This window comes from Heteronotia binoei, chromosome 11 (genome assembly GCF_032191835.1).
Source record: "Heteronotia binoei isolate CCM8104 ecotype False Entrance Well chromosome 11, APGP_CSIRO_Hbin_v1, whole genome shotgun sequence".
NCBI classification, from domain to species: domain Eukaryota; kingdom Metazoa; phylum Chordata; class Lepidosauria; order Squamata; family Gekkonidae; genus Heteronotia; species Heteronotia binoei.
This window is the reverse complement of record NC_083233.1, coordinates 68,641,328-68,663,522: the sequence shown is the minus strand read 5'-3', so window position 1 is coordinate 68,663,522 and position 22,195 is coordinate 68,641,328. Positions and strand designations below refer to the sequence as shown.

General features: G+C 48.1%; 1 protein-coding gene and 1 non-coding gene across 2 annotated transcripts; both read left to right on the top strand.

Annotated features, from left to right (window-relative positions):
• Positions 1 to 4,910: 4,910 nt before the first annotated feature.
• On the top strand, positions 4,911 to 13,464 carry PUS1 (pseudouridine synthase 1). The gene is made up of 6 exons (XM_060249698.1): positions 4,911 to 5,248; positions 7,144 to 7,374; positions 8,239 to 8,376; positions 9,491 to 9,593; positions 10,664 to 11,361; positions 12,804 to 13,464. The coding sequence occupies exons 1-6, from the start codon at positions 5,162 to 5,164 to the stop codon at positions 12,849 to 12,851; spliced, it is 1,305 nt and encodes a 434-aa protein (XP_060105681.1). The 5' UTR covers positions 4,911 to 5,161; the 3' UTR covers positions 12,852 to 13,464.
• A 7,881-nt stretch (positions 13,465 to 21,345) lies between these two features.
• LOC132579794 (small nucleolar RNA SNORA49) lies at positions 21,346 to 21,484 on the top strand. Its single transcript, XR_009556011.1, has one exon. It is a non-coding gene; the product is annotated as a small nucleolar RNA SNORA49 (small nucleolar RNA).
• Positions 21,485 to 22,195: the final 711 nt, after the last annotated feature.

Genomic DNA, 22,195 nt, shown 5'->3' with positions numbered 1-22,195 from the left:
TTAAGCTGCCATAATTGCTACTAACTAGGGATAGTCCTCTACTGAGCCTCGTGGTGCAGAGTGGTAAAGCTGCAATACTGAAGTCCGAGCTCTCTGCTCACAACCTGAGTTCGATCTTGGCGGAAGCTGGGTTCAGGTAGCCGGCTCAAGGCTGACTCAGCCTTCCATCCTTCCAAGGTCGGTAAAATGAGTCCCCAGCTTGCTGGGGGGAAAGTGTAGATGACTGGGGAAGGCAAAGGCAAACCGCCCTGTAAAAAGCCTGCTGTGAAAACATTGTGATGCGACGTCACCCCAGAGTCGGAAACGACTGGTGCTTGCACAGGCTTTCTGACACTCTAGGTGAATCACCCACTAGCGCCCCCCCCCCCCCCCATTATTAAAAAATATAGGGAAATTGAAGAGCGCCAGACTTGAAACTTTTCACATTTTTAATTTACTGATTTTTAATTTTTCAAAAAAAATTGTGAGAAGAAGCGCTTGCCGGCCATGTTAGGAAGGAGGGTGGCAGGATAGGATGACGTGGGAGGCCAAGTCGCACATTGGGGAGAGGCGGGTGGCTTGGCTTCGTTGAGAGCAGCTTGGTGATAGGAGAGGACAAGGTGACAGTGGTCAAGAGCCAGAGTCATGTGTCAGAGAGGGGGTGCCCAGTGGTGCCCCCTAGGCCAGGTGGTGCCCTAGTTTGCCTATTCCCACGCACCGGCCCTGCACACAGGGGGCTACCTTTACCTTTTTAGGGATAGTCCTAACCTTCCAACCCCCAAAAGAGGACCTTTTCATCAGTTTTTTTTTTAAAGAGCTCAAAAGAGAACAAACACCAAAAAAGAAGGTATCTGGCAACCCTGATTATAAATGTCTTTAAGAACCCCAAAATAATTTCCTATTCCTATTTTAAACAAAAAAAAAAAATCCATATTTCTGATTTAACAAATTCCATCATCATCATCACTTTTATTTATATCCCGCCCTCCCCGCCGAAGCAGGCTCAGGGTGGCTAACAATACAATCAATACATTCACTATACAATATATATAACAAGGCTAATGTAACAGTTAATTAAAATTCTAAAACGATAACATTGATATTAATATACTGGTGCTATTGTATAGATGGTAAGTTTCTTAGCTGTCTCTTCTTTAGTCGGTGAAGGCTATTCAAAAAAGGATGGTCTTGCAGGCCCTGCGAAACTGTTCAAAATCCCGCAGGGCCTGCATTTCTTCCGGAAGCTGGTTCCAGAGCTGCGGGGCCACAACAGAGAAGGCCCGAGCATGGGTACTCTGTAGTTTTACCTCCTTCGGCCCGGGAATAGTCAGCAGGTTCTTACCTGCTGACCTCAGTGCTCTCTGGGGTTCGTATGGGGAGAGACGGTCCCTAAGGTAGGCAGGTCCTCGGCCATATAGGGCTTTAAAGGTGATAACCAGCACTTTGTAACGAATCCGGTATGTAACTGGCAGCCAGTGCAGTTCACGCAGCCCCGGCTGTATGTGCTCCCACTTTGGGAGCCCCAACAGCAGTCTAGCAGCCGCGTTCTGCAAATTCCCATGGCTCGATTGTGTTCCAAAATGTCAGAGTGGTTGAGAACCATTAGGGTTGCCGGGTCTGTTTTGGAAAATACCTGGAGACTGTGGGGTTTGGGTGCAAGGCCAGGAGAGGGCGGGGTTTGGGTGCAAGGCCATAGGGTCGACCCTTCAAAGCAGCCATTTTCTCCAGGGGAGCTGGCCTCTGACAGCTGGAGACTGTCCAGGCGATCTCCAGGCGCCGCTTGGAGGCTGGCAACCCTAACCGATATCCTTCCCACCGTACCAAATTTCTGTTACACACAGACTGGCTTTTGCAGACGGGTTCTGCCAGCAAAGGGCCTTGCCCGCCAGAAGCTGAAGGTGGCTCTCTTTGCAAAGGAAATGCTGCCATCTGCTGCCCACCCCTGGCAACTTTGGGAAAGCAATTAAGGAGGACCTGACAGCTTGAGGCCACGCTTAACTTCCTGCTTCATGACAACGGAAGCTAAATCGAAGTCGGGACCGAAAAGCTTAAAAGCGACCTGCTGTTTATGAGGGCAGCATGACGTTTTCCTACAAGTTTAACTGGAGTGATAAAATTAAAAGGCAGGTTCAGGGGACCACCTGTCTGGTCCAAGCTGGGAAGGCAGCCATCAAGTTTACTCAGCTGTGAAATTGACCCCATAAAGCCTCTTGGTAGAAGGCGGGAGCACATTAATCCGGGGTTTACGGTACATGGGGCACATTATGACTTCAGTCTGCTCTTTGTGCTACACTCACCGCTGGAACTGTGCCATTCCTAGACTGTCTGGCACCCACGGGTGGAATTCTAGCAGGAGCGCCTTTGCGTATAAGGCAACACACCCCTGATGTAGCCAATCCTCCTGGAGCTTACAGTAGGCCCTGTAAATCTCGGAGGACTGGCTACATGAGGGGTGTGTGGCCCACAGGGCTGGATTAACAATTAGGCCAAGTAGGCACTGGCCTATGGGCCCCCATGCTTTTAGGGACCCCGGGCTGTCTTTTCCCCTAGTTTCCCCGCTGCTTGCAGCCCTTCCCAGCCTCCACATGCAGCCAGCAACTGAGCTGCTCTTTGCCTGGTGCAGCTGCTGCTGGCGTCGTCGCCAAGTTTGCCTCTCTCCGCCTCTCCTCTGCAGCTTTGTCAAAGGGGCTTTTGAGAAGGGGCCTGCAGGCTGCAGGAGGGGCCACAGGCGGTGGGGCGGGTGCTCCAACTCGGAGATAATTTTGAGAGGGGCCCCTAGGTTTCGACTAGGGGCCTCCACAGAGTTTAATGCAGCACTGGTGGCCTAATATGCAAAGGAGCTCTTGCTAGAATTCCACCCCTGCTGGCACCCTGGGCAAGGCTAACTTCTGGCACACCCCCCCCCCCCCCCCCACACACACACTGATAATATCACCGAGCCACAAGCCAGCGTCCTAGGCAGGCATCTAGTTTGCCTAATGGCAGGGTTGGCCCTGCTCCCAGAGAACATGCACATCGAGCTCTGAAGTGCCTCAAATAATGTTACCCAGTTGCAAATGACACGGTCCTACCCATTTGCTATTCCCGACTCTCCGGGAGAGGAAACCAACCAGCAACGTCAAGCCTCCTTGACACTGGAGAGCCAGTTTGGTGTAGTGGTCAAGTGTGCGGACTCTTATCTGGGAGAACCGGGTTTGATTACAGCTGCTGGAGTGGCCTTGGGTCAGCTGTAGCTATCGCAGGAGTTGTCCTTGAAAGGGCAGCTGCTGTGAGAGCCCTCTCCAGCCCCACCCACCTCATAGGGTGTCTGTTGTGGGGGGGGGGAGGTAAAGGAGATTGTGAGCCGCTCTGAGACTCTTCAGAGTGGAGGGCGGGATATAAATCCAATCTCTTCATCTACCTCACAGGGTGTCTGTTGTGGGGCGGGGGGAAGGTAAAGGAGATTGTGAGCCACTCTGAGACTCTTCGGAGTGGAGGGTGGGATATAAATCCAATATCTTCATCTACCTCACAGGGTGTCTATTGTGGTGGAGGAAGGTAGAAGAGATTGTGAGCCAGTCTGAGACTCTTTGGAGTGGAGGGCGGGATATAAATCAAATATCTTCATCTACCTCACAGGGTGTCTGTTGTGGGGGAGGAAGGTAAAGGAGATTGTGAGCTGCTCTGAGACTCTTCGGAGTGGAGGGCGGGATATAAATCCAATCTCTTCATCTACCTCACAGGGTGTCTGTTGTGGGGCGGGGGGAAGGTAAAGGAGATTGTGAGCCACTCTGAGACTCTTCGGAGTGGAGGGTGGGATATAAATCCGATATCTTCATCTACCTCACAGGGTGTCTATTGTGGTGGAGGAAGGTAGAAGAGATTGTGAGCCGCTCTGAGACTCTTCGGAGTGGAGGGCGGGATATGAATCCAATATCTTCATCTACCTCACAGGGTGTCTGTTGTGGGGGAGGAAGGTAAAGGAGATTGTGAGCCGCTCTGAGACTCTTCGGAGTGGAGGGCGGGACATAAATCCAATATCATCTTCTTCTTCTCCTTTGCATGGAAGAGGTAAACCTGTGACGAAGCTGCATCCATCTAGATGGGAGTTCAAGAGGCTGTAGCCCCCTTTGAGCAAACAAAAAATGTTTGCATGTCGAGAAGTTATAGAACAAAGGTAGTGTCCAGGAGCACTTTTAAGACCAAAGGAGTTTTATTCAAGGGATGAGCAAGACATGAACATCAAAGGAAGGGAGGGAGGGAAGGAAAATAGATTTGTTATTGTTCAGTTGTGTTCAGTTGCACAGTCGAGTCCGAGTCTTTGCGACCCCATGGACAAAGTCACGCCAGGCCCTCCAAAGCCTGCTCAAATTTGTTTTTGTTACATCAGTAACCCTGTCCAGCCATCTCATCTTTTGCCGTCCCCTTCTTCTTTTGCCTTCTGTCTTTCCCAGCATCAGGGTCTTCTCCAGTGAGTGCTCCCTTCTCATTTGGTGGCCAAAGTATTTGAGCTTCAGCATCCGACCTTCCAGGGAACAGTCTGGGTTGATTTCCCTCAGGACCGACCGACTGGATCTTCTTGCAGTCCAAGGGACTCTCAAGAGTCTTCTTGAGATAGGGAGGTGGAAAGAAAGCAACTTGAAATGCATTCTCCAAGCCGACGTTTGGCTCGGCTTGGAGAAGGGATTTAAAGAGAGAAAAACCTTTTCCAAGCAGGCTGAAGGAGGGGCAGTGGGGGGGCTTGGAGAGCCACACAGCATGTGTGAAAGAGCCACATCTGTCTTCCGAGCCACCCTTTGGCCACCCCGCATCCAGGCTGACGAAGGGGTGTGACTCTGCCCAATGCCCGAACCTGCCGCTGGTGAAAGACGCCGTGCCCCTAGCCTCCCTCTCCACCCTGCCCACAACGCGTTTCTCAGAAACTTGTCTTTTGCCGGCTCCCGTCGCTCTGCCTTCCTCCTTTCTCCGGGGCCCCCACGTGGTCCTGCGGCTCGGAGCCGGCGCCGCCTTCCTCGCTGCCGAGGCGGCTTCGGAGTAAGCGGCGGGAGGAGCGGCGCGAGGCAAAGGATCTCTGGCTGCCGCCGCGCTCTCTTTGCGCAGGGGGGAGCTGGGGAGGGGGTGCTCCTGCCAGCCCCTTCTCTACTGCTTGCTTTGGGGGAGGAGGGGGAGGGTGCCCAGCTGATGCATTGTTGGGAGATCGGCGATGCTCGGATCCTGGCCGGGGCTGAGGCTGGCTGCTGACGCTTGGGGGAGAGCCCTGAAAAGCTGGCGACGGAGTAGACTCAGGAGCGTAGGTATCTTGAGCTGTCTGTCTCTAGAGCGGGGGGGGGGGCAAGCTGTGGCCCCGGATCCACATGTGGCTCTTTCACACCTATGATGTGGCTCTTGAAGCCCCCACCGCCCATCAGCTGGCTTGGAGAAGGCATTTCTCTCTTTAAATCATTTCCCCAACCATCGTTAATGCATTTTCTACATGGCTTGGAGAATGCATTTCAAGTTGCTTTCTTTCCACTTCTCTCTCGTCCCTCCCGCATCTGTTTTCCTTCCTTCCTGTCTTTTGCAGCTCTCAAACTTCCGACATTCATGGCTTGCGGCTCTCAGACATCTGATGTTTATTCTATGTGGCTCTGACGTTAAACAAGTTTGGCCACCCCTGCTCTAGAGACTAAAGCTGGGGTGGCCAAACTGCGGCTCGGGAGCCACACGTGGCTCTTTCACAGATATTGTGTGCCTCTTGAAGCCCCCACTGCCCCATCAGCCGGCTTGAAGAAGGCACCTCTCTCTATTCGCCAAGCCAGCTGGCGGTTTGGAGAAAGCATTTAGAGTTAAATTTGCTTTCTTTCCACCTTTCTCCCTTCCTCCCCCATCTGTTTGCTTTCCTTCCTTCCCTCCGTCCTTCCTTACGACTCTCAGACATCTGACGTTTATTCTTTGTGGCTCATAATAAGCAAGTTTGGCCACCCCTGGGCTAAAGAGAGGGTGCTTTGGAAGGCTGCTTTGGGGTTGGGCTGCCAGAGCTCTGCTGGGCACATCTCGGTGGAAAACGGGATGCTGGAGATGATGGACGATGATCCTACGGGGCTTGGGTTGCGTTCATACGACACTAGATAATGCACTTTGCAATTGGATTTTTGCAGTTCTTACACAGTAAAAAATCCAGTTGCAAAACACACCCTTTTAAGTTCTGAACATCAGGGGTTTCTTAAAAGATAGAGCTGTGCAGGGACTCCTATCTACCTATCTGGCATAAGAACATAAGAGAATCCATGTTGGATCAGGCCAATGGCCCATCCAGTCCAACACTCTGGTTACACACAGTGGCCAAAAAAACCCAGGTGGTGTCAGGAGGTCCATCAGTGGGGCCAGGACACTAGAAGCCCTCCCACTGTGCCCCCCCCCCCCCAGCACCAAGAATACAGAGCATCACTGCACCAGGCATAAGACTATAAGAGAAGCCATGTTGGATCTGGCCAATGGCCCATCCAGTCCAACATCTGTGTCACAAGGTGGCAAAAAAAACCCCAGGTACCATCAGGAGGTCCATCAGTGGGGCCAGGACACCAGAAGCCCTCCCACTGTTGCCCCCCCCCCCAAAGCACCAAGAATACAGAGCATCACTGCCCCAGATAAAGAGTTCCATCAATATGCTGTGGTTAATAGCCACTGATGGACCTCTGCTCCAGATGTTTATCCAGTCCCTTCTTGAAGCTGTCTATAAGAACATGATTTTTCTCCTGCCCTTCCCTCAGGGAGCTCCACGCAACGTGCGTAGTTCTTCTTGCGAGAATAAAATAGCACAGCAACCCATGGAGGTGGCTGGGATGGAGAGGGACCGACTGGTCCAGGATCAAGCATTGGCTGGGGCCGATCAGGGATTTGAGCCTGGATCTCTTTCCTGCTTTATTAGGTTTCCTCATCCTGAGATGCTCCATGAAACCAGTTAGCCCAGTATGGAACTCTGGGTCTAGCACTGGTTCTCTGGGAACTTAGCCCTGGAATCTGGGAACCTTTTGGCTGGAGGTGCCAGAGACTGAATTTAAGGGAATCATTTCGTTTTTGCAGGGAATCTCTCTGTGCTGCTGGTCTCTCCCTGCCTTCACCTTGGTAGAACTTGTTTCTTTTGCTGCTTCTCCACGGCCACTGCTGTTTGAACTGACTCTCGCTGTCCTCTCCAACCCTGCCCAGTATCCTCTGATGGCCGAGGAGCTGAGAATCGTGACTAACTGCCAGGCAAGAAGGCTGAGGAGCGACAACGGCCGAGAGGAGGAAGAGGATGCAAAGCAAGAGGAGAACGGGCCCGAAGCAAAACGGCTCAAGGCTAGCCAAGAAGAGAGAGAAGACGGGAGTAAAAGATACCCAAAGAGGAAGATCGTGCTGCTGATGGCGTATTCGGGGAAAGGCTATCATGGAATGCAGGTACGTGGCTGAGTGGAAGCACGATAACGTAGCCCCCGGATGGTGAGAATGTCTGTGGATGAGCTGCAGGGCAGGGAATTCACCTCCGTCTGCTCACCTTTGTTTCCGAACAGCAACACAGAAATGAGCTACACAATTACAAGAACAGTAATCCAAAAGAACTGTGCACCAACACTGTGCATAAAATCTATATTCTTATATTATTGCAAACATTGTACACTACATGTAACTGGATCCAAGTGGGCAGCCGGGTTGGTTTGAAGCAGCAGAACAAAGTAGGAGTCAAGTGCACCTTTAAAACCAACAGAGATTTATTCAGGAGGTCCTCTGCATATTAGGCCACACACCCCTGATGTAGCCAATCCTCCTGGAGCTTACAGTAGGCCCTGTAATTAGAGCTCTCTAAGCTCTTCAAGGATTGGCTACATCAGGAGGGTGTGGCCTGATATGCAGATGAGCTTCTGCTAGAAAAAGAGCCCTGGTGTGACCTAATATGCACATGAGTTCCTGTTGGGCTTGTTCTACAAAAAAAAAAAAAAGCCCTGTGAGAAAGAATTTTACTTGTGAGCTACTGGCATTAAAGTTATGAGTGAGCAATTTGGCTGCTGCATAAATTAGTTTGCTCTGGGGCCATTTTTCCTGAGCTAAAGCAAAAATGTACACACATCATCTTGTATTCCATACAACAGCCCTGTAAGGGGAGTTCTCTGTTGTCTCCACATCAAAGTGGGGAGTAGGGGCTGAGAGACCATGGCTTACTTAAGGTCTGGTAGGGGTGTCCCAATTTGCAGTTCTGCCCCATAGCTGTTAGCTGCATCTGAGCGCGGACATTCCGCTCATGTGAGTTTTTCTTCTTTTCTCCAGCGCAATTTGGGAAATTCTCAGTTCAAAACCATCGAGGATGACTTGGTGTCAGCCCTCATTCAGTCAGGTTGCATCCCAGAGAACCACGGGGAAGACATGAAGAAAATGTCTTTTCAGAGGTGTGCCAGGACAGACAAGGTAACAGAGTGTAGTAGGGATACTTCCCGGAGTGGATGGAAGGGAACGGAATTCTGATCTTGACACAGCACTTCCTGTGCTCCCTGTTTTTTTATTGGGGTTCGTATTTGGTTTGTAATGTGCGTTGCACCCGGTTGCTATCCATTCCACGAATTGGAACAAAGTTTCAGTCCAGCGTCACCTTTAAGATAAGGTGGATAAAAAATCAATGATTAAAAAAAAAATTAAATCTGACATTTTAAATTTAAATTGAATGTTTTTAAATAAAATGCTTTTTGAGGAAAGAATCTCTCTGAAGATAGTTTTCTATTTAAGATACATTATGGTACAGCGGTAGCCAAACTTGCTTAATGTAAGAGCCACATAGAATAATGTCAGATGCTTGAGAGCTGCAAGATATGGATGTCATGTTTGAGAGCAAGAAGGAAGGAAGGAAAAACAAATAGAAGGTGAAGGGAGGAAGAGTTGGAAAGAAAGCAACTTTAAATGCATTCTCCAAGCCACTGGCTGGTTTGGCTTAGAAAAGTGATTTAAAGTGACAGATGATGAAGAAAAAGATGACTGCAGATTGATACCCCGCCCTTCTCTCTGAATCAGAGACTCAAAGGCTTACACTCTCCTATATCTTCTCCCCCCACAACAGACATCCTATGAGGTGGGTGGGGCTGAGAGGGCTCTCACAGCAGCTACCCTTTCAAGGACAACCTCTGCTATAGCTATGGCTAACCCAAGGCCATTCCAGCAGGTGCAAGTGGAGGAGGGGGGAATCAAACCCGGTTCTCCCAGATAAGAGTCCACTCACTTAACCACTACACCAAACTGGCTCTTGGAGATGCCTTCTCCAAGCTGGCTGATGGGGCAGTGGAGTCTTCGAGAGCCACACAGTAGGTGTGAAAGAGCTACATGTAGCTCCTGAGTCACAGTTTGGCCACCCCTATGAAGGTGCCACTGAATTTAAACTTTATTCTGGAATAAATGTTGTTAGTCTTCATGCTGCTGTCCCTGGACTTCAGACATCTTTGATTTGGACCCACTGTTGGTTTCTTTGGTTTCTGATGGACATTCTGGATTTCCCATTTGCTAACATCTATTTCTAAATCTGAATCAAATGCAGGGCGTCTCTGCGGCTGGACAGATTGTCTCTCTCAAGGTCTGGCTGATAGAAGATATTTTACGAAAAATTAACGACTACCTCCCTGCTCATATAAGAATTCTAGGTGAGGATTAAAGCCAAAAACAGATTTCTGGCCCATTTCTTCCTGTTGCTCCGTCCTCAGAAGGTTCTGAGTGGATTACTGCATGGTTTAAAATGGCAAACTCCTCAAACGCGGCGAGCAGGCATGTGCGATCCAACAAGAAGACCACCATCAATTTATACCCTGCCCTTCTCTCTGAATCAGAGGCTCAGAGTGGCTCACAATCTCCTTTATCTTCCTCCCCCCCACAACAGACACCCTGTGAGCTGGGTGGGACTGAGAGGGCTCTTACAGCAGCTGCTCTTTCAAGGACAACCTCTGCCAGAGCTACGGCTGACCCAAGGCCATGCCAGCAGCTGCAAGTGGAGGAGTGGGGAATCAAACCCAGTTCTCCCACTACACCAAACTGACTCTCAATACTGACCTTGGTGGACCAGGGGCTTGGTTCAGTATAAGACAGCTTCATGTGTTCATTCCCACAGTCATCTTGAGCCTTGGAAAAACTTCTAGTACAGGGGTGTCAAACATGCAGCCCAGGGGCCAGATTAGGCCCCTGGAGGGGTCCTATCAGGCCCGTGAGCAAATCAAAAGTAGGTTTTCAATTTACAGATACACATCTGAACAACACCTGAACAGCATACTCAAGATTGCTACAGCACAGACATTGTCTCCAGTTTTTGATGCAATTATTCAGAGCAAGAGGTGTTAGTTATCAGAGACTGTTAAATAAGCAAAATATTGCAAGAGTGCTAATATTTTAAGCATGTTTTATTTTATGGGATTAAAAAAAAATTAATTGTGTTTGTGTCCACTACCTGGCATTACATTTTATGACACACATGGCCTGGCCTGGCCTGCCAAGGTCTCACTTATGTCAGATCCGACCCTGTTAACGAATGAGTTCGACACCCCTGTTCTTGTATTTTGAAAGGTGGGTTTGAAGAGGGGCAGGATCTTAAGCCCAAAAATTTGAATGCCCCCAGCTTTGAATACGGTCTTGCCAGAATAGAATGAGCCTCTGTTGACTTGAAACCACCTCAGTCCGGGAATCCAGTTTATGGGTTTTCTTTCTCTCTTTCTTTTGCAATTAGGGCTCAAAAGGGTCACGGGAGGATTCAGCTCAAAGAACAAATGCGACGCCCGGACCTACTCGTATATGCTTCCGACTTTTGCCTTCGCCCACAAAGATCGGGATCCTCAGGACGAGACGTACCGCCTGAGCCCAGAGACCCTGGAGACCGTCAGGAGGCTGCTGGTTTGCTACAAGGGGACTCACAACTTCCACAACTTCACCTCTCAGAAGGGGCCCAAAGACCCCAGCGCCAAACGCTACATCATGGAGATGTACTGCGAGGAGCCCTTTGTGAGGGACGGCATTGAGCTGGCGGTCATCAAGGTGAAGGGCCAGAGCTTTATGATGCACCAGATCCGGAAGATGATCGGGCTGGTGATCGCCATCGTCAAGGGTTACGCCCCCGAGGCGATCCTGGAACGGAGCTGGGGAGAGGAGAAAGTGGACGTCCCCAAAGCGCCGGGCTTGGGCCTGGTTTTGGAACGGGTCCACTTTGAAAAGTACAACAGACGGTTTGGGAACGACGGCCTCCACGAGGCCCTGGAGTGGGCCGACGAGGAGGAGAAGATTGCGGCTTTCAAAGAGCAATACATCTACCCCACGATCGTAAATACAGAGAAGGAAGAGAAGTCTATGGTGAGCTGGCTAGAAACTCTCTCCAACCATGACTTCAGTTCCACGGCCTCTAAATCACTGGTGGACAACCAAGAGCCAAAGGTAAGGGAGACGAAACTGCCTTTGCTGAAATTGCTGACAGCTCTTGAACTTGCCATGGTTTTGGTCTACCATGATCAATTTCAGTTAGGATCTTGAGGTCGCAGAACTCAGGTGTCTGAAGGACCATCTTCTGCCATCATTTATTCCTCCCTGGGAATAAAGATCACAGGGAAAGGCACTCCTGACTGTCCCATCAATCAAAGAAGCTCGTGTGGTAGGTACACGAGAGAGGGTCTTTTCAGTGATAGCCCAATGATTATAGAACAGCCTCCCCTAGGAGGTGCTCCTGGCCCTGTCACTTGATCTTTAAGTGGCAATTCAAGGGAGTTTTATTGAGGACTGCATTTGATTAACTTGGTGGCCTGTGTGTATATGTGTTGCCACGGGAGAGCCAGTTCAATATAGTGGTTAAGTGCACAAACTCTAAACTGAGAGAACTGGGTTTGATTTCCCACTCCTCCACTTGCTTGACCTTGAGCTAGTCACTAGTTGTAGGCTTGTTTTGTGTTGCCACTTCATCAGAAGTCTTAACATCTTTCTCTTGTTGAGCTGTGATAAAGAGCAAGCCAGTATCTTTTCATAAGCAAGTACAAAACCTTCTGTTTCATTGCTGGTAAACGCTCTCCATGAATATAAGCACTGAGACCCATTGTTGCCCTTCACTTTTGTACAAGGAGCAAGCCAATCATTTTTTTTATGAGGTTCCAAACATTCAGTTCAATAGCTGGTATAATGCTCTCCGAAATTACAAGCAATGAGTCCTCACGAAGAAGGAAAACATAATTTAGATAAAGAGCATGCCATTCTTCCTTTTTAAAAGCAGGAACAAAGCTATGTTCCCTCTAAGCTGCAGAGTCTTGTGAGCAAAAATTCTACTTTGTGAGCTACTGGTATTAAAGCGGTGAGCTCCTGCATAAATTAGTGTGCTCTGGGGTCATCCTTCCTGAGCTAAGAAAAAAATGTGTGAGCTAGAGGCTAAAAATCTGTGAGCTAAAGGTAGTCCCCTGTGCAAGCACCAGTCGTTTCCGACTCTGGGGTGACATCACATCACAACTTTTTCATGGCAGACTTTTTACGTGGTGGTTTGCCATTGCCTTCCCCAGTCATCTACACTTTCCCCCCAGCAAGCTGGGTACTCATTTTACCAACCTCGGAAGGATGGAAGGCTGAGTCAACCTTGAGCTGGTTACCTGAACCCAGCTACCGCCGGGGATCGAACTCAGGTCGTGAGCAGAGAGCTCAGACAGCAGTACTGCAGCTTTACCACTCTGTGCCACAGGGCTCTTAAAAAACGCCCCAACATCTGTGAACTAGCTCATGCAAACTCAGCTTAGAGGGAACACTGGAACAAAACCTTTTCTTCTACTGATAGCAGCTTTCTGTGTCTCTTTGCAACTTGTTTCCAAAACAATCGATGGACTGTTTGTTCCTTTCCCTTTCAGAATAGCGATCCTGAAGGCAGCGATGGCTGTGGAGACGACTCGGACTGAACGAGAACCCATTGTGGAGCATGGTGCACGATGAGCTGCATAAATCACAGCCAGCTGTTAGAAGCCTGACCTCTCCCAAGTGGCACTCTTTACCCACTTCTTCGATGAATGTAATTGGTGATACGTGAACAGGCCAAACCAGGGAAGAGGACAGACATGGCGCTGAAAATGATTGCCTAACTCCTACCTCTGTGGGCCAGAGTGTGTGGAGCCTTCATTCAGACTCAACAGAAGTAGAAGACTGCTTTTAATGTCAGACGGATTATGTAATTTTACTACCTTAGATATACAGGAGAAAATGATTTAAGATGCATCAGACTGTAAGGGATACAAGGTTTTTTTCCCCCCATTTCTCAAGGCCAAAGTTTCACTGTCTGTGGGCGTTGCTTCTTTTCTGACTGTACTTTATTCATCAGCCGTGAATATCAGCGTTTTTGTTACGGCTTCTCGGACGCAAATTCTGTGCTGAAACACTAGTTATTCTGAATGTGGAACTTCTGCTGACTTAAATTGTACCCATTACAGGGATTTTTACACTCAATATTCTCTGTTCTTTTTTCTAGATAAAAAAAAAATAAAAGCTGCTTATTCCAAGATACAGGGGAATACAAAACCCTTCCATGTGTCTTTGTATGTTGAATACTTTAGAGGGAGACCCCTGGATAAGAACATAAGAGCCCTGCAGGATCATGTCAGACCCAGAGCCAAGGAAAAGACAAGTGGAGTTCAAGATCTTTATTTCAGCTTCATGGGCATACACACGCGTTGTCAGAACTGACAAGCCCACCAGTTCTCCCAACTTATAAACCTTTGCCCTGACCGTTATAATTCAAGCCAAAGCACGCCAAGCTAAAGCGGAGGTTTTGTGCAGGGTTTCTATTAAGCTCTCATCACCACAGGTGTCATTATCATTTCTCAGGTCACATTTCCACCTATTCGCAGCCTTGGTTACACAGCAACTAGCCAGCTCCCAGACATACCATCCTCCCTTCAGATAAGCAACAAGCAGACACTACATCTAAGTGGCATAGCTAGCACAAGCATAGTATTGTATAGCTGGATACATATGGCAAGAGGAACAAGATGGAGTGACTCTTGACAGATCAGACCATTGTTCCATGTATTCCAGTGTACTGTCTGAAACAGTGGCCTCCAGTTCCTCTGGACCAGGGGTGTCAAACTCCCAGCCCACGGGCCATACCTGGCCTGCCCAGGGCTTTAATCTTTTCTCCCCCTCCTGTCCTCAGCTCTGATGCTGAGGATGACATTTCCAGCTCCTTTTGCCTTGTCTTTGCTGGCTTTTGGGCTTGCAAAGCTGCAAGGAAAACATGGAATGGATTTTCCATTGAGGTCTCTGCACCCACTGTTCTTAATGGAAAATCCATTCCATGTTTTCCTTGCAACTTAGTGCTGCAATGTATTTCAATGGACTGGAGCTAAGGCTGTGTTTTTGCAGCTTTTTGCAGCATATATGGCCAGCTGAAGCGCCTTGAAAATAAAGGATTGCTCCTTTGAGCCAACTTGTCTCTGATGAATGAACTGGTGCCTAGTGAGTACTCTTAACCTGGGATCCCACATCCAAAGGGGGATATTATACTGGAGAGAGCCATTGCCATTCTGAGTAGACCTGGGGGTCGGGGGGAAGAGAAGCTTGCAAAGTGTGGAGGGGAGACCATTTCATGTTTTCCCAGGCTCAGAGTATTTTATATTTTTAGTTTCTGCTATGATCTTTGTGCTTTTTCTTCATGTTTAATTTTAAAAATTGCATTGCCAAATCCCAGTATTCCCCCACCTTTCCATTTTAAACAACATATCACAAGAGTTTTAAGCATGTTTGTATTTTAAGTTAAGAATAATGTCTTTAATTGTGTTTATCTGTGCCCTTTATTACGCTTATATCTCCACTACTTGGAAATACGTCTAACGAAATGCATGGCTCAGCCCCGCAAAGTCCCATTTTGTCAAATTTGGCCCTCGTAACAAATGAGTTTGACACCCCTGAACTAAGCTTTTTTTTTTTGTAGGACAAAGTAGGAGTCCAGAGTTCCTTTGTTTCATCTTAAAAATAATCTTTAATTGGGTTCATCTGTATCCTTTATAAAGTTTATATCTCTACTACCCGGCAATACATTTTATGACATGCATGGCTCGGCCCCACAAAGGAAGGAGGACAGAAAGACGGGAAGGAAGACAGAAAGAAAAGGACAGAAAGACAGAGAGAGAGAAAGGGAGGGAGGCAGTAGGAGATGGTGGATTTGAAAAACTTCAACCTGCACTGAAGATGGGGAAGGAGGAAAGTTGGTCAGCTGAACTGGGAAGTCGTTGAAGGTCAGATAATTGAAAAGTCATGGCCCCCATCTGTATTGAACACTGAACAAGGTTGTTTTGGTCTGAAGCCCTATTAAATCCAAACAACCAGGCCTCATTTTGGGCAGGAAGTCAGAAGAGCAGAGCTCGGGAACCTCTACATTCCATTGTGCTCTTTCTTTCTTACCGCCCACACACCCCAATAATTGCTTCTGGGCTCCATTGTTTAAACTCTGGTGAGAATTTTGCTGAATTCTAAGGTTTGACGAACTTTCTAATATTTTCCCCCTCACAAAATGGGAAATTAACCAAAACATTTCAAACAGACAGATGGAAATCTTCATGCCAATGTGACCACCTAGGAGAGAGTCATTTAAAAAGTATGAAGGGAGTAAGATTTTCTTAGGACGATTATAATTCAAGGAGCATTTGAAGGTAGATGCTGAGCTGATCAAATCGAGTCCACCTTCCGGTGATGTCAGGGGTGTGTGGCATATGCAAATGAGTTGTGCTAATGAGCTCCGGCACCTTTTTCTACAAAACTGCCTACGATGACCTTATAAACTTAGCTTGTTTTTCCTGTTTAAATTCGTTAAAACATTTCATTATGTTGTATGCTATTTGCTGTTCGACCTGTGCATTATATGTATAGACGGGTTTCACTTCACTTTGAGGAAGTGTGCTTGCACTCAGAAACTCACATTTTGGTCTGCTCACCTTTACCTAGAAGCAAGTCCCATTTTAGTTAGGAAGATATAATCTGATGTACGTGCATGCCCCCTAAACTGTAGTTAACCCATTGATTTTAAGGGATCTTAGACCCAGCTAAGGACAGAAGAGCCTAGCCCATAAAATGGCCCCAGACCTTGATATGGCTGACCCAGCCAGCTGGGTCCCTGCCAGTTTGACACTGAGGTGGGACTGCTGTAATGCAGAGTATATTGGTCCCCCTCAAAATCAACTTTGGAAACTCTCCACTCCCACTCTCATTTAGTTCTCGTTCTGTTGTCTCAACAAAACTGTGAGGTTAGTTTGGCAGAGAGAGAGACTGGCTGAAGGGTACCCAGGGAAGATCAGACAGGGTCAAGAGGGGATCCAAGCCCAGATCTCTCACAGTCTTGTCAACAGACCACCCTGAGTGTATTTGATATCTGCATTTTATATTTATCTTGTGACATCTAATTTCAATAAGTAGTCAACAAATACTGGTATTTCCTATGGCAGTGCTGTCACATTCTGCACTTTGACTAGTAGGGCTCCAGTTAGCCCAGTCTGGCCATGGTTACTACTTTGATGGGAGACCACCAAGTCAGTGGCTTTATAACCCAGGGGGACAGCATTGTGAGGGGGCGTGGGGGGGTAGCTTGGCTTCCTTGTGATGAGCCACCCTCTGGTTTCATTTCCATACCCAGTTTCAAAGCCTGTTGGTGGCCCTCTGTTAAGTTATAAAACTTATCTCCTGAGACATTGATTTCCCACTCCCTCTAATACATTTTTGTTTGTTCCTCTTTCCCCCAAGATCCGGTGGTCATGGAGTGTTCACTGATACTTCATGGACTCCAAATACAGCAGTAGGCAGAGCTGTGGGCAGGAAGTATCAGACCCAGCCCTGCCCAGGGTTCCTGTGGTGTGGAGCTTCCTCCTTGTGAGATGTCTCCCAATCAGTATGTAATACCACAGAGTGGGGATTTCACCAGGCACACTGGCAGTGTCTGGTGAAAAGAGTGGGCAGGCCTGCCTTTGCCCTCAAGCCTCTTGACATCCCAGTTTTAAACAGGCTTTTCCGCAACCAAAGGACAGAATTTAAATTCTAATTTCCACCAGTTTAACTCATTGTATCAATTGCCATCCAACACAGGGCAGCTGACAAATGAAGGCAGTGCAGAGAAGGCGAAAAACCTGGGACCACCAGGCCCCTCGGGTGGGATCCCAGGGGAAAATTCCTTCTCGACTCCAAGAAAGGCAATCAGCTGGAAGCAGCCTGCACTGTCGGGTTAAAATGGTGGGCAGAGGCTTGGCCTCCCCCCATTCAGGAGCTTCCGAGACTGGCTCTCCTCCGTCTTCGGCAAGCGGCCTTTCCTAGTGAGAGGGCTGGTGCTCCTGGATCCCCCCCAAAGGGGGATATTGCCCCACAGTTCTTCCAACATAATGGGGTAATATTTTTCTTTATGTGAAATAGTTGCAAAGGAGTGAGATACCACCTTATTAGTATAAAAGACTGCAGTTTTAGGGTAGAGATATTGCACTTATTGATCGATAATGCTCGAAGCTTGTCCCATTGTTGATAATTTAAATCCAACAGTCCTTCCTTTTATCATGTTTTTTGGTAAATTGTTGAATTATTAGATTCCATAAGGATTAAGAATTTATATAATTTTGAGATCAATTGTTTGGGTTCACCATCATAAGTTTTAACTAAAATTACAAAATTTGTCAATGGCCTGTGTAATGTCTTCCTAATTTAGGGTCTTCTGTTAGATATTTCAACTGTAAACAATGAATCCACCAGATCTTTGAATCTTTCCAATAGATTTTTATCTTTAATAGTCTTTGGGGTCCCAATTAAATCTATCAGATGCCAAAATTTGATTATACCACGCTCTAATTCTAGTGGGAACCACTTCCCAGATAGTAGGCTGATACCGATAACTCAACATTGCTGTCTATTCTTGCACTGCCTTATAGGAGTTGCAACAGAATTTATCTGGGTTTAATGGTGGGAGCTCTAGGGATCATTTCCAGTTTCCTATCCCTGTCATTTGATCCTGAATCCTTGTTTTAATTGTACATTTCATGTTATGTGAGTTGACCCTGATTATTTCTACCTTTCTCCCCACTGTGGATCCCCCCCCTATGAATTGCATGCATTTCCCCCCTCCCCCAACACGGTACTTATACATCCATGTTATTTACACATTATCTGAAGAAGTGTGCATGCACACAAAAGCTTATACTTTGAATAAAACTTTGTTGGTCTTAAAGGTGCCACTGGACTAAGACTTTGTTCAGTATTGTAGCCTAATTCCTACTACTGTGAACAATTGACTTACTCCTAAGTAAACATGCATAGACCTGCAAACTCCAGATTTTTAGGTCCCCCCCCCCACCACCAAAAAAAGGGCTTATTTCTAAGGAACGGGAAAGTGTAATTCTATGAGAGCTCTCTGTCAGAATCTCACAGGGACAACTCATAACCGTAACCTACTCAGGACTCCTGAGGCTGAAAACCTCAGCTAAAACAGCTTCCTGACTCCCTTATTTTTTAATTATTGCTTATTGTGCTGCAATTAATAAAAAAACACGTAGTTGGCATACAGTAAAAAAGAGACAGCCGGCTATAAATAGCGCCCTACAAGACTCCTTTGATCCTCGTGTGTTTCCACATAAGGCGCCCCAGACCAACCAACCATCCTCTTCCAACACCAATTTTGTCCCTCCTGGGCTCCTGTAGCTTTTTAAAACTCCCTACCATACCCATTCTGGGTCTCAGATATATGGCATGGTCCGCTGCCACCCCCTTTGGAACTTTCGTTTGGTATTCGCCAAAGCTGTAGCTCCGAGGTCGCAATGGTATTACCCAAAGAGGAAAGGAACGCAATGGTATTATCCAAAGAGGAAAGGAACGCCCCTATATCAGGTTACAAGTGGTATTGTCCTCCGTAGCTGTCCCCTGGAAAGAACGGTGGAAGAGCCCAAGCGAGATTGCGAGGCGGGGAAGAACGATGAAAAGAATATAGGGTGAGTTTGCAGGGCTAGATCTCTGCGAGAAGGAGTCGGGGAATGTCTGTAGATGTGCGGCGTTGGAGTTTCCATCAGGAATGCGGCTCTTGCTCCGCACGCTCTTAGCGGTGCAGCTGTACCATTAGCAGGTGCACGATAGGCGATGCTTTTGTATGATTTCATTTCCCTCCTCGAGGAAAACCAGCGGGACAAAGGCCATGCTGTCTTCTTTTGCAGACGCGGAGCCACCTGATCTTTTGAGGCCGCTGCATCGGTGGGATTTCTGCTTTGTCCAGCCAAGGAAAAGATGGTAACTGCAAAACTCTTTTTGTGTGTGTGTTGGGTCGGGGGCGGGGAGGCTGCTCCTTTTCTTCCTCTGGTCTTGCTCCTGGACCTTTGTCGACAGCGTGACTTGCCAAAAACTAAGCCTCGCGGAAGTCCCCGAAGGATCCCGGTTGTTCTCGAATGGCAACACCTGCAATGCATGCAACTCATTGGCTGCAGTCGCATACAAAAGAAATAATACACTTTCAATACATTTTCAATGCACTTTCCAGGGCTTTCTTTGTAGAAGAAGCCCAGCAGGAGCTCATTTGTATATTAGGCCACCCTCCCTGATACAAAGCCAGCAGGAACTGCGTTCCTGTGCGTTCCTGTTTTTAAAAAAGCCCCGGGACTTTCCAACTGGATTTTGCCAGTTCACTGTAAAATCCAGCTGGAAAGTGCATTGAAAGTGGGCTGGAAGTGCATTATTTAGTGGGTGTGATCGCAGCCATTGCATACTTAGCCATGGGAATGGGATTCAAGTGAAAGGGAGGCGTTTGGTGGGTGCACGTGGGACTTGGGCAGAGAATGGGTTAAACGGGTCAATTGGAAGTTGACTGCGGTGAGGCGCTTTTGGACCAATTTTCCAGCGAATTCTGGCCTTATGGCATTCCCTCTTATCTGCATTAGATTAATTTAGGACTGATTCAGACTTCAGAGGAAAAAGCAGAACTGGGGCAGTGATAAATCTGCCCTGTGCTTTTGCCCCAGCTTGCCGGGGGTAGATTCTAGCTTTGGGTGTACTTAAGAAGAAAGTCTGGGAAGGCAGCCCTGCAGCATCAAGAAAAGATCCTTAAGTGTGTAAGGATGTGTCATTGGCGACCAAGACAGAAGTTCATTCATGCTAGGATTGCCAGTAACCCCATAGCTAGGGGCCACAGGGAGAGGGGGGCACTGGGGAGGGGCCCATGGGGGTGAGTGCAGACAGCTGAGATGCTGGGGGCCATCCCTCTCCCTCCTGCATAATTTAAAGAGCCTGTCAATCAGTTGATTGGCAGGCCCTTTAAATGGTACGGAAAGGGCAGTGGCGCAATTTAAATTACATAGGAGGGGGATAGCCATGGGAAAGGGGTGAGGGGTCCAAAACATCTGTCAGGGGGCCAAGCCCCATGGGCCCTTGGTTAGCTACGGGCCTGCTTGCCGGTGTCCAGGTGGGGCCTGGAGACCCCCCACTTTTACAACTGCTCTCCAGCTGGCAGAGATCAGCTCCGCTGGAGAAAATGGCTGCTTGGAAGGGTGGACTCGATGGCACTGTACCACGCTGAGGCCTCTCCCCTCCCCAAACCCTGCCCTCTCCCAGCTCCACCCCCAAAGTCTTCAGATATTTTCCAACACAGACCTGGCAGCCATGGAATTTCCCATGGTGACTATGTATGAGTGTGAAAGCTGGACCATGAAGAAAGCAAAGGTGGTTTGTCATGGCCTTCCTCTGCAGAGCCTTCCTTGGTGGTCTCCCATCCAAGAACCAGCCCTACTTACAGCAATCCCAGCAAGGGGCTTTCAAGGCAAGGGAGAAGCAGAGGTGGTTTGCCTTGGCCTTCCTCTGCAGAGCCTTCCTTGGTGGTCTCCCATCCAAGAACCAACACTGTTTTCAGCAACCCCAGCAAGGGGCTTTCAAGGCAAGGGAGAAGCAGAGGTGGTTTGCCTTGGCCTTCCTCTGCAGAGCCTTCCTTGGTGGTCTCCCATCCAAGAACCAACACTGTTTTCAGCAACCCCAGCAAGGGGCTTTCAAGGCAAGGGAGAAGCAGAGGTGGTTTGCCATGGCCTTCCTCTGCAGAGCCTTCCTTGGTGGTCTCCCATCCAAGAACCAGCCCTACTTACAGCAATCCCAGCAAGGGGCTTTCAAGGCAAGTGAGAAGCAGAGGTGGCTTGCCTTGGTCTTCCTCTGCAGAGTCTTCCTTGGTGGTCTCCCATCCAAGAACCAACACTGTTTTCAGCAACCCCAGCAAAGGGCTTTCAAGGCAAGGGAGAAGCAGAGGTGGTTTGTGACGGCCTTCCTCTGCAGAGTCTTCCTTGGTGGTCTCCCTTCCAAGAACCAGACCTGCTTACAGCAACCGCAGCAAAGGGGCTTCCAAGTCAGGGGACAAGCAGAGGTGGTTTGCCATGGCCTTCCTCTGCAAGAGTGACTTGTTGCAAGCCTTAATTTCCTCAGCCTTACTCCAGGGGCACTCTGGCCAGTAGTGTGCTTTGGCATTGCCTGAGGAGATATGAAAACCCTGCTCACATCCCTCCCCACTAGGAGCCCTGGTTTCCTTTGGGGCCTGCAATTTTGAGCAAACATATATCAAATGCAGCATTTTGCTTCTGGCTCTCTATGTCTTTCTCCAGTTAGGGGATACTAACCTGTGTGCTTCTAAATATTAGCGAGCTTCCTTTCCAGCAGCCTGGATTTATTTTAAAATGGGGATTGCCAAAATATGAGGCAAATCAGCAACACTGGAGGTGCAGAAAGGCCACAGGAGCCTGAAGAGGCAGTGAAACCAGAGCGTGGTGTTTGGATCTCAGATTGTTTTCATGAACTCTGGAGGTAAAAATCTATAACGTTTTAATGCGCCTCTCAGTCTAGTACAGGGGTGGCCAGAGCCACGTAGAATAAACGTGAGACGTTTGAGAGCCGCAAGACACAAATGTCAGGTGTTTGAGAGATGCAAGGAAGGAAGGAATCACTGTGGATTCCTACGATTGGACTTTAATTTATTGGGGGGTTAAAGGAAATTAAGAGAGGATATACTCTGGTTAAGGATTGTACTGGTGGGAAATGTGTTTTTGTGCCTGAAATTTGTTTATTAACTTTGTCTGTGTATTGTATAAACCAGGGGTGTCGAACTCATTTGTTGTTAGGCCTGGATCTGACATAAATGAGATCTTGTCGGGCCAGCCGGGCTGTGTTGGGCCGGGCCATGTGTGTACCTATTAAAGATTAGGTAGCAGAGATATAAACTTTTTAAAGAACAAGGACAAACACAACTAAAGATTTTTTTAAAAAAACCTTA